General features: G+C 36.5%; 2 protein-coding genes across 4 annotated transcripts in view; both read left to right on the top strand.

Moving 5' to 3' along the window:
* Nucleotides 1-1,289: 1,289 nt before the first annotated feature.
* thtpa (thiamine triphosphatase) lies at nt 1,290-3,614 on the top strand. Of its 3 annotated transcripts, none has more exons than XM_007547965.2 (4): nt 1,290-1,468; nt 2,236-2,368; nt 2,508-2,996; nt 3,120-3,614. In XM_007547965.2, the coding sequence occupies exons 2-4, from the start codon at nt 2,278-2,280 to the stop codon at nt 3,218-3,220; spliced, it is 681 nt and encodes a 226-aa protein (XP_007548027.1). In that variant the 5' UTR covers nt 1,290-1,468; nt 2,236-2,277; the 3' UTR covers nt 3,221-3,614. The 3 variants fall into 3 exon arrangements, with proteins under 3 accessions (XP_007548027.1, XP_016524903.1, XP_007548028.1); XM_016669417.1 differs by having other exon boundaries at nt 1,291-1,468; nt 2,274-2,368; XM_007547966.2 differs by having other exon boundaries at nt 1,292-1,468; nt 2,299-2,368.
* A 5,426-nt stretch (nt 3,615-9,040) lies between these two features.
* Nucleotides 9,041-12,185, top strand: part of dcaf11 (ddb1 and cul4 associated factor 11) — a 12,284-nt gene continuing 9,139 nt past the window's right edge. Inside the window, exons 1-5 of the mRNA XM_007547964.2 lie at nt 9,041-9,260; nt 9,574-9,825; nt 11,457-11,584; nt 11,820-11,938; nt 12,111-12,175. Coding sequence (XP_007548026.1) covers nt 9,587-9,825; nt 11,457-11,584; nt 11,820-11,938; nt 12,111-12,175 — 551 coding nt within the window. The 5' untranslated portion in view covers nt 9,041-9,260; nt 9,574-9,586. The remainder of the gene's footprint in view (nt 9,261-9,573; nt 9,826-11,456; nt 11,585-11,819; nt 11,939-12,110; nt 12,176-12,185) is intronic.

Genomic DNA, 12,185 nt, shown 5'->3' with positions numbered 1-12,185 from the left:
GTGTGTGTGTGTGTGTGTGTGTGTGTGTGTGTGTGTGTGTGTGTGTATGTAATACATATGTTCAATTAAGAGCTGAAAATGCTAACCAGAGTAAAACTGTGCTAATGTTATTTGATTTACCTCCAAAACAATACCAAATTAATAATTCAATTGCATATATTAACCGTAATTTTAGTTTACTTTTTATGTCAAAAATTATTATTCATATTTAAAACCTTTTCAACTTGTTTTAATTCTGTTTTTGTATTTAATATTATTAGTAGTAGTATTATTATTATTACAAAACTATATATTTTTTGTTTCTTAGCAACAAATAATTTATCAGTATAATCATTTCATTTTAATTACATAGGGAGTTGACCTTGCATATTAGAAGGAACTGCATGATTCAGAATTTATCTCATGGGCTGACTGCATTAAGAAAATTATTTACGCAGCTCTTTGCATGTATTTGAACAAAAATAAAGCTATACATCTTTTATGAAGTTTATAGTAAGTTAGCATTGTCATAAAAATATTACTTGTATTAACAAAAAAATAATAGTTTTTCTTACATGTAGCAGGGTCTTCATAAACTTTACTTTTTAGCCTAACCAATCAGTGACTTAATTCTGAAATTGTCTTGACTCTGTTTTTGTTTCCATTCATGTTGTCATCTTATATGCAAGATTAAATATGTGTAACATTTTTCAATTTGTTCTGAATAGTAATAATAATAATAGAAAAAATGGCACATTTATAATAATTGCAAGTACATTTATTTATGATATACAGATATTTCTAATGCATAGAATTTTCTTATTTGTAGATAATGTTTTAGGATGGATTTATTTATTCGACTGTAGCAGTTTTGGTCCTCCGTACATGACTATGAAATCCCTTATGTAACTCCACAGATATCACACATTATTTATATATCAGGAAGTGTTTAATGGCCAATGCAATTATCATAAGAACAAACAGCCCGATTGCCTAATTTCCCCTTTACGAAAGAAACAACATGTCGATGACTAGATTAGACGGAATGCCCTTTAAAATGAAACCATTCCTCATTCCCACTTTAAAAGGTGAATTATAAATGAGCCCCCATTCTGCCAACTTGGATCGTCACACACATTCAGACGAGTTAATTAAAGCTGAATAATGGAGCCGAAGCAGCAAAGCCACTGCTCGGCGCCTCCCGCACGAATTATGACATGTTTTCAATCAAATGTTAGGTGTGGCGCACATCAACCAGTCGAGTGTGCGGAATAAATATTTATGAAGCGGTGAGGATTAAAACTGCACCATCTGTGCGCCTCTGCACCGACGAGGCGGCCGCTGACTATCCTGAACACCTCCATAGGTGCCCCTTCATGCGCCTGAGCAAAAATAGATTTAGCTTACTGGCCCGAGTTATCTTAAAACCTGCTTAAAACTCGGGTTTTGAGTGAGAAAACCCCGCATTGAAAGGTCGTCACCTGTGAAGGTATGTGAGAACATTGGTCCCTCTGTTGTGCTTTGCACATTGTTTCGCAGATTTAACGGTATATGTTTCCAGCAGCGTTTTGGACTGTTCGTAGGGCAGGTGTTTTGTTTTATTTTTTATTTTATTCTATTCTAATTACTAATCTCAACAAAAATGACTGCATTCCTAAAGAGGGTGGACCGTAAGTTTGTTTGTTTTTTAGCTGACTTGTTAAGTTACATACTATGACTGGTTTGCTCAAATTATTATTTTTCTTAAATATTTTTTAAATAAAAAGTTAATTGTATGTTACAGTTAAATAAGGTACTTATTTTGTATTTAAGATTTAACACTGGTAAAATACATGACATGAAGTGCTTTTGTGCTTTTGCAAGGCACCAGTATATGTTGCTTTACCTCTATCATAAAATACAAAAAGTTGTATATTCACTTTAAAAAAGTGCATTAGAGGTATCCAGATTCATTTTTTTTATTGTTTGGCTGGTAGTTAACCAAAACATGTTTCAGAACAGCTTGACTATTTGAGAATATATCTTGAGATTGATACAACTTTAAGGTTTAAAAATGAAATTATCATAATAAGTTCACAAGTTTTAAAATTACTCTTGGTGGTAGTCACAGATAAAGCTTTCTACATGAATAACATCAAGATTCTGTGGAAATCACATCATGACTTTTGCTTGTTCTGGAAAAATAAGGAGAAATTGCAAACTATATTTAAAAATGCCTATCTGTCTATTGCTGTGTTGTTGTTCTGTCCTTTAAAGTCTAGAAGCACTTTGGCTTTATTTATAACAGTATCTAGGCTGATGTTGCTGAATTTTCTTCAGATGAGCGTGGAAGTGGAACGAAAGTTTTTATTCGACTCTGACACCCTGAAAGCAATAGAGGACATCGGAGGCAAGTATAAAAAACGCTTTATATGAGCTCACTGATAATTTCCCAACTCTTGATTTGCACCTGCAGCCATTCCAGACATATTCAGTTTAATTTAATTAGTTTTAACCATTGGTTTCTAACTTTATATCCCTTCCTGCAGATTGTGTCGGGCAGAAACAGTTTCACGATAAGTATTTTGACACCCCGGATTTTAAACTGACGTTGAGAGACGTGTGGCTGCGCCGACGGAAACAATCCTGGGAGCTCAAGTGTCCAATAGATCCGGTCAATGGCACAGTGGAGCCAGGAAGAGAAAAGTCTCTGTGTACTCGGTATAAGGAGATCACAAATCTGCCTGAAATTTACCAGAGAGTGAAGGAGGTGATTAAAGTCACATGTGAGGACTGCAAGGCGGACATTACCCCCTCTGACGAAGACGACTCTTGGCTGAACACGTTGAAGCTGTGTTGCTTCGCAGAGTTTACCACAACACGGAGGTCATTTACTTTGAAAGGAGAGGACGGGGTGAAGATAGATCTAGACCAAGCTGACTTTGGCTACCATGTGGGGGAGATAGAGGTCCTTGTTCCAGAGGGGGCAGACATACAGTCTGCACAAGAAAAGATCAGACACACCGCTCAAAGGCTGGGTGAGCTCAAAGCTTTCAGGCTATCTGCTGCGTTCTCTGCTTCACTTCTGTAACATGATTTTTATTTTTTCTGAAATGGTGAAGATTTTCTCCTCTGTTTTTGTTTTTTTTTTTCCCACTCAGGTCTGAACGAGGAGAGACGAGTTGAGGGGAAAATGACCGTTTACCTTAAGAGATATCGTCCAGAGCAATATGCAATACTGCTGAGCGCGCACGTTTTATAGAAAAAATCCTGCACATTACAGCTGATTCTAATAGTTCCTCACTGTACTTAGTCATATTTTACAGACCTAATGTTGTTATTAGATAAGCAGAGTGAACTGTATCAAAATGCAGTTGCCGGGTAATTGTGAAAATGCTTGAGAATGAACTGGAGTTGCTCCAGATGAATGTATATTATTATAAACGTCATTGCCAGTCACGACACTATGTGAACTATTCATTCCTCCAAAAAGGGTAATCTATTTTTGTCTGTCAATTGGAGACAACATACCCACTCTTATGGACTGTTGACTGCGTCTTAATGTAGAGCAGGTTAACACTGCACTCCTGCAACAATGCAAACAGTATGCCGACATTGCACACTATATATTAAATAACTAATTCTTATCTTTTTAATGCTGCGTTCATGTTATTGTCATCTAACAGCTTGCTGTAGTACAATTCATGTTGCTATGGAGCCCAAAACAAAGTTGACTAGCATCTGCTAGTCCGGTTCTGGTTAGCATTACTAAACTGCTTTTCTTTTTTTCACAGTAACCTCTACAATTATTTGCACTTCTGGTAAATTTAAGCAAAAAATAAAATAAAATAAAAACTGAAAATAGCAAAGGGCTTTTATGGATTTCTAAGATATCACTTTGTTAGTCAAAATCAGTGGATTTTCTTAAGTGTTCTTGACACCATGAAGTAATAAAGTTCACAGAGTCTTTAGAAGAGAAAGCTTCAGAGATTCACCATTATTGCTAACAATAATGCCAAACTTTACTGCAAATATTCATTCTTTGATTCACGACAGATCCACGTGGAGGAATTTTTTCTTTTCCCAAAAAGTCAAATAGTCATTTAATTGTATTTTCTGATATTTTACCTAAATAATCAGTTTGTAAGAAGATCTCAACTTATGGTCATTATGGAGATGTTCCGCTTGTCTTAAACCCTTTAGATATTCCTTTGACTGTATGTATAAATGCATTTTGATGAGGATTTACTTGTCTTATGAAAATTCTGTAACTTTTGGAGATCAACTCTCATCTCAATGACGTGTTTCGTCGTCATTCCCATTTTGAGGAGTGCAAGAAAAAACTGGGCCTCCGTTAGTTCATCGTTATACACCAAAGAAACAAAGTTTAACTTGCAATATAAATTACGAAAAGGCTGCAGTAACAAGTTTATAAGAATTCTTAGATGTGTCACCTCTGATTTTGCTAAAATAATTTCTTAATGCCACCCCAGTGAATACACATATTCAAACTAAAGGTTACTCATTGTGCTGTTAAACAGGGTTTCACTGAGTCACATGTTTGCTGCCATGTGCACTAATTGAATATCAAATGCAGTCACAATTATAAACCAAAGTTTAAAAAAAATACAGTATGCAAACACTGTATCATATGATATTCTGTTAGGATTAACAATGCAGCATGGCTCAAATAAACCTGCAGCTCTGAAAATATTTTTAGCATTTTTTAATCTTTTTTTTTTTTTTAAAAGGTTTTGCCTCAATAACTGCCCCATCTTCAGATGAAGGGCATCTACGCGATATGTACTTGAATCGTTTAGTGAGAAGGAGAACAGAAACTACAATGATGGTTACAGATAATTTAGGGGAACAACAATAATTATGCTTGATGGCTATTTTTGGTTAACCAAAGCAGCAAATTTGTAAAGGAGGAAGTTTCTCTTGATAATGAAGTTCGAAGAGACAATGCCCTTTGTGGCGTCTGCTCAGTCACTCGCCCATGTCTTTTACAAAAGGTTGCAGGGCTTTATATATACTTGTAAAAACAAAGCTTTAACAATTCCATATTAAGTTTACAGATGATGTGCAAATCGTCAAAAAAAACCAAAAAACAAACCTTTTTTATTGGGGGATTTTTTGGGGCTTTTTTTTAATTTAAAAAATAAAAACATTGGTAGTTGACAGTATGACATTAAATTGTCACTTTGCACTTATTACAATTTTACTGTGTGATGACGCAAAATTGCATTTCTCTCGTCTGGGGAATTTTGATGAAGCAGAGCGGAGGTGTCGAAAGAGCGGCCCGGAGACCATTTGCGGCGGCTGAACGGTTTTGAGCAGCCCGCAACCACAGCTGAAAAATGTCACAAATTTGTGACCAAACACCAGCACAGGAAGTTGATACATCACACAATTCAAAGGAAACATTGTAGCGTGAAGTTTTCACTGATGATGTGGGGCCTCTCAAAGAGGAATCAGATTGATTGAAATCTTCTGAAAACATGGTAGGTGCAACTCAAAAGTAATCTTTTTTTTTTACTAACCATAATTTTCTTTCTTTTTTTTTTTTTTTTTTTTTTGTTTCTAGCGACATCCAGTGACAAAACTGGCCTTGGGTGTGCACTAGTTTTTAAAATTGGGCGAAATTTTACAAACCAGTAAATTAAAAAGATTGCAAAGTCATCACAAAGAAATGATAAACACGTTAAATTATACTTAAGCTTGGGTCTACAATGATTTACAAGATCTGACTTTTCTGTTTAATTTAGTGTTTTTAACTTTTAAAAATAATCAAATCATAGTGCCTGTGAATACTTTCAACTTTTTTGGCCCACATATGTATAAACATTTTTACTGTTATGTCAGCAATGGGTTTCCACCTGCCTGCAACCAAAGTCCCCAATGGTGGCCAACTGCCACCATTGGGGCACATATTGGCCAGAAGGCCAATATGTGCCAGAAGTTTCCAGCATAGATGAACCATCAAGACAAGGTCACATTTTTCCATTTTCACCTGAATGGAAGGGTGTTAGCTGGCAGCATGGCTAGTACGTCCAGATGGGTTCAGAAAGGCTGGTATGGAGCTAATCGAAACCAAAAACACAGCCATCTGTTCTTTCATTTTGGACATGCCGTTTGTAAATGCAGCTGTTTATAATCCAAGCTTTCATCTATTAGACAATCAATGGAAGGCAAAAGCAGTGATGTAGTTGTTTTTTGCAGGTCCAGTCCAAGCTCAGTCGTTCGGTCCCCATCACTAAGCACGCCGCATATTGTGTGTCCAGTTTTAATCAACCCGATGCCTCCTTAGCAGTTTGTCACAAAACTTCTTCTCGTTAACAAACTATCTGTTATCCTTCATACATCCCTATTTCCATTGACCTTGTACGCAATTTTACCTACTGGTTTTTACTTTTTTGATGTATGTATGGAAGCCCAATTTTTAGTAAACACGTGAAAATAACATTAATCTAAGTTAATGTTCTGTAATATATAAACTTCAGCATGGTACAGCTGTGGAACTTGGAATATGTCGTTCTATCGATTAAACTTTTTTTTTTTTTTTAAAAACCAGTTGAACAGTTTCCCAGACGAGGTTTAAATCAGGTCAAGTTGAGGCCTAATGCCGGCGCAGGTACTATTGGACAAAAATATCCTTTTGAAACAGAAACTAAATATGGATTAAAGTCTTCTGGAGAACAGAGCTTTGCGCTAAATAAACAAGATGAATAAAACCGGCTTCTACTAGTCTAAACTAGCTCCGGTGGGGATTAATACAAAACCTGGAATGGATCCTAACAAGTCTATCAGTCTAAGTCTATAATTTCTACGTATCTGGGGGTTAAAATGGCAGCACAAAGGAGTGCAAACAATAAAAACAATGGCCTTAAGACATCCCCAGTCACTGAAGTAGAAGAAGAAGAAGAAGAAAAAAAAACGCATGTCTGGGGGAAGTTAAGGAAACGGCTACATGAAAATCCATTTATCCATTAAAGGGGCCTACCCTGGCAGTCACTGAGCAAGAGGCAGGTCACACCCTGACATGTTTACTTTCACAGGAGAGTCAGAGTTGGAGAGATGCAATGCTTACTGCTGGGTTACTTAACAAGCAAACCCCAGATATTTCTGTGTGTGTGTGTGTGTGTGTGTTTTGTGTTTTTTTTTTTAAAGCTACCACCCCAAAACCTGTGGCGTTTTGAGCCTTTGCAGTCTAGTACTTGAATCCAGCTGATGAAACCACCCACACAGCTTTGAAGTTATACCCATGAACAAAACTATTGTGCAAAGTCATGTCGTTAAAAGAAACTATTTGGGTGATATTTTTCTGGTCTTTCCAGTTTAGTCAAATGTGTTGTTTTTAATCATACTAAATCCTCTTTGAAGGTTTAATGTCTTCCTCCAGAAATTCAGTGTCTTCTGGACTGGAGTCCCTTGCTGATTAGCCTGTATTCACCCTTAAAACCAGCCCAGATGTTATTGTTTGTACTTAATGTTAGCTCCTGATCTGTTTATTCTTAATTATCTGTCTTTATCAGATTATGCCTGTTTTGAGAGGGATCACTGAATGGTAGCTTGGATAATTTGCATAAAATCTGAAATTTACCTCCAAAAAATCATGAAGATAACAAGAAAGACCTAATGGTCTATCTTTCTTAATTTATGCATTTAAAGAAGCAGCCAAGAGGCCCACGGTAACTATGGAAGAACTGAAAAAAAAAAAAAAGTATATCCACGTTTCAGGTGAGAGATTCTGTTGACAAGATAACTTAAGAACTTAACTTACTCCACACATCTGGTTTTGACTGAGGAGTGGCAAGAGGACAGCAACAAAAAGACCAACTTACAGTTTTCCACAGGCAAGATGATAAAAATGTGGAAGAAGGTACAGAGACCAAAACTGAACTTTTTGCAATACATGCAAGTAACTGTTGCTGCAGAAAACTGACACCGTCCATCACCTTGAACTCATCGTAACACTGTGCTTTCCTTCAATGTTTAAAGGGAAGCTGCTCAATGATGAGATGCCTGGAAGATTTTAGAGGCTGTAAAAGACTTGAAAATCCAGGATGTACTTCAAAGACTTGCGCTGTAAGTACAGCAGGGGAGCAACAGAATACCATGTACCCTCTGTGTTTATGGGGCTAGGGCACCACTACCTCTTGGGAATAGCTGAAATCTATGAATGCCACTTGAGACTCCCTCTGGAAATGCACATAATTTCCCATTCTAATAGTTCAAACACTAAATGTATTTTAATAAGCATTAAATGCACAATGGAAACTGCCTCAACACTACAACAGAAGCTATATATTCTACAGTCTTTAATATTTCTGTTATTGAAGGTACAGATAATCAGGACCAAAGAAAATGAATTGCTATTCTGGACTGGCTTTCCACTTTACTGGCTCATGTAGGTTCAAAAAGCCTTTTCAAAACATTATATTGTTTTCTTTTTATATTTATTATTATTATTATTATTATTATTAGTAGTAGTAGTAGTACTACTACTACTACTACTAATAATAATAATAATAACGCTTATTATTATGATTATTATTATTTAATTTTAATTATTAAAATTAATTAAAATTAATTATTATTTAATTTTAATTATTAATAATTAATTATTTAATGTAATTTTTTTATTTTAATATAATAAATATTTTATACAATAGTAATAATAACTAATAGAAATAATAATTACTAAATAATAACAATAGTAGTAATAATTATTTATAGAACTATTATAATACAATCATAAATATAAATAATAGTAATAACATTAATAATAGCTAAGCAATAATAATTACTATACTACTACAACTACTATTGTGTTGTAGTATAGTAATAATAATTATTATTATTATTAACTTTGTGTTGGTCTGTCACGAAGAAGCTCAGTAAAGGTTGTAGAGACAAACAAATATAATTCTGAGAGAAATTCACAATCTATTGGTAATAAAGTAACATGAATTAGTGTTGCTTTGATTCCTAATATTTGTGTTATTTCCATGGCACATCGGTGAGGTGTAAAAGTTATTTGTCCTCTCCGGTTATATGACGACAGCTGGTCACGTGACGCGCAGGGTTTTTTCACACTTTTGTAAACAACATGGCGATTGACGGAGTGGCCCAGCTTGCCCACTGATCAAACATTGTGCTGCTGTCAAAACCGCATGTTCGCTGCAAAAACCAGCATTGTGTGGTAGACCGGGCTGAAAATCCCGATCCAGCTAGCGGACAAGCCCCCACCGAAACCAGGAGGAGTTGGACCGACGAGCTGTCAAGAGGACTGCCCATCGGTAGCTAATGTTATCGTTAGCAACTTTAGCTAACTCTTTCAAATCTGCATCGTTTTATGCAGCACATACACACAGGATACATGTGACGATAGATTTTATTTGGCGAATCACATAGGTAGTTTGGGTTTAAGAAGTCAAAGTAATCAAATAATTTGTCAAAGTGACTCTTTTAGATGCAGCCTGACATTACCTAACGCTTCTTTTTTTTAATCATTTCCTCCTAAAACACACGGTGTTCTTCACATGACCTCTGCAAAACTAAAACCCAAAATTGTCCCCCCAAAAATGTCTCCTAACTCTCTGTCTCTGCCAGGCCCTCTCAGTCTATGGGCTCGCAGTCCAGTTCTGGGATGTCTTGTGGAAGGGGCTCTTCCAGTGGCAACCCAGCAGACCAGTCTGAAGCAGCAGAACCGAACCAGAACCAGAACCAGAGCAACAGCAGCAGTAGTAACGGCAGCAGCAGCAGCCGAGGCCGCAGGACGGCTGACAGGCAGCAGAGCGACCGGCAGTCCGCTTTCGAGGAGGACGTTGACTTAGCTGAAGTGCTGGCTTACCTACTGAGAAGGTAAATGTGGCAGGAATTCATTTGTATGTACAAAAAACAAGCGCAAAGTTTGCGTTATTTTGTGTGTTGTTTATGAAGACACTACTCAATAACTGGACAACTCACGAAGACGTTCCTTACTGGAATCTAATTGGCTCTGTAAACTCACATAAGGGCACTGAAACGACCTACTTCCTGTTTGCCTATATTATGTAGGTCAATTGAGTCAAGATGACACGAGAATCCACAGAATCCCTATAAATTAAATTGTGAATGGCAGGGCTATCACTTTCACGAGACTGTTGGCATAGAAAACAGTAGAGCATTCACATCTGCTATATCTTCTGTGTGATCGTTCTCTACACACATTAAACAACCTCAGTGTAAGTGCATGGAAGCAGACGGTCTAATTGATAATCATACCAGCTCATTCATCACAAGGTAATAAATCAGTTTGAAGTTTATGGGTTTTTAATCTTAATTGCATTTTATCTGTATTTTGTTTTCTTGGTTTAGTTGCTCATGAAAAATGGGCGTTAAAATTTGTGGTGTTTTTTTTTTTTTTTTTCATTACAGAATAAATAACCTATGTTCTGACTGAATGTTTATGTGCTGAAAAAGAAAGAATTTGTAATTAAATCCCGTTCTAGAATATAAAACTACTGGCTTGTTCACACAAGGCATGGCTTTGCAGCACTGTTCATTTCATTTAACGGCTGTAATTTAATTGCAGAATAGTAATTTTATACTTGTTGACTCTATTGCTGATAGGTTTATTCGGATTCAGTCCGTCAAAAAAAACAAAAAGTTAAATTTCTCTAAGTGACCCTATAAGTAAAGAGACAAAGAAAGTTTTTAAACTGATAAAGCTAAGTCAAATGAAACACGATTTTGAGCTTTTGTTTTTTTTTTTGTTTTTTTTTTTACTAACAAGAAATAAAAATATTTCCACCTCATGATGCTGCCACTACCATTTTTTCACTGATATTGTGCACAAACAGTTTTCTTTCACAGATGGTGTTTTCCTTCTATAGTAAAAAAAAAAAAGTTATTTGATCTGATGTGAGTGGAGCACCTTTTCCTAGAGGTGTGCTGTGTTTCCTGCATGGCGTGAAACCATGCTGGTCCTAAGAATAATAAAATAAAAACATAAAATGTACAGTGGATGTGTGGATAATATTCCAGGAACCTCTGTGACCTTTGCACTCCCTGGCACTGTCTACTGGCGTAAGACTCCTGCAGACTGAAGGTTACATTTGTATGCAGAGTGTGAACTCATAACATTTGGAGTATATTGGCCAGAAACGATTGCGCTGTGGGCAGTCGTTTTGCGATATTATTGTTACACAAACTGATTTCCTTCCACTTGACAATTCTGCTTTACTCTATTTTTGGTGTAGCACAAAATGTGTGACAAAAAGTGAAATATTTCAAGGTAATTTCATACATTATCGTAACTTGTAACCTTTTTTTTTGCTCTTATCTACTTTTTGAGCTCCTCGTCGTTCACCGTTTAACAAAGGAAAACAAAAAATATATATACCGTACATACAACATGATTTGTATAAATTATATTCCATTTTTGGTGCATCGGTTTAGATTCCCTTCAGTATTTTTGCCTGGATGTTGGTTAATGTTGCTTTTGTGTGCAGGGGCCAGGTCAGAGTGGTCCATGGCCATGAAGCTACTGGACTGCAGCTGGTCCAGTCGTACTCTGACTCCGATGAGGACAGCGACGGAGCCTGGGACGGGCGTCTGGGCGACCGCTACAATCCGCCAGGTAATCTCCATGTGAGCCAGACAAATTCTCGATTTGATCGTCTCCTCTTGCATAATCAGTTGTCCCCGTTTTCAAAACTACAATATATTTTTTAGTACTCATGCAAAATCACGTTGACCCCTGAGTGGAAAGTTCTTGAAAACTGTAGGAAAGTACAAATACACTGATTTGTATGTTTTAAAAGCACACAGTTCCAGAAGTTTCTGCTTATTAGACTGTATTTCTTTCCGTCCAGTGGACTCTCAACCCGACACACAGGAAGTGGACCGCAGTGAGATCCGAACGCAGATCCTCCTGGCTACTGCCTCGTCCGCCTTGAAAAGCCGACACAGTTTCACCCACATGCTCACAGAGGTCTGATCCCGAAAATTCAAATAAAAAAATTTAAAAAAAAAACATGGCAAAATATGTGCTTTAGTCCAACTTGTTTTATTTTAAGCATGACTATAAACATATATTTAACAGAGTTTAATTGTGTGTGTGTTTTTGTCAGGTAGTAATTTTTTATTAACTGTTTTATGCCCAGAGAGAACAAGGCAGATGTAGAGGCTCCAGTTTTTCACATGGAGAGTGCAGCCGTATTCGCACACAGTGAGTAGAT

Source organism: Poecilia formosa, unplaced genomic scaffold (assembly GCF_000485575.1).
Source record: "Poecilia formosa unplaced genomic scaffold, Poecilia_formosa-5.1.2 Scaffold24, whole genome shotgun sequence".
NCBI lineage: Eukaryota > Metazoa > Chordata > Actinopteri > Cyprinodontiformes > Poeciliidae > Poecilia > Poecilia formosa.
The sequence above is the reverse complement of the archived record's forward strand: the minus strand, read 5'-3'. Positions and strand labels throughout refer to the sequence as shown.

Bases quoted from the DNA above. Each gene is read 5' to 3' on its own strand.
- thtpa (XM_007547965.2), top strand. From the start codon at position 2,278: ATGTTGCTGAATTTTCTTCAGATGAGCGTGGAAGTGGAACGAAAGTTT. The intron at 2,369-2,507 runs GCAAGTATAAAA...CCCTTCCTGCAG, and splicing joins AGCAATAGAGGACATCGGAG to ATTGTGTCGGGCAGAAACAG. The intron at 2,997-3,119 runs GTGAGCTCAAAG...TTTCCCACTCAG, and splicing joins ACACACCGCTCAAAGGCTGG to GTCTGAACGAGGAGAGACGA.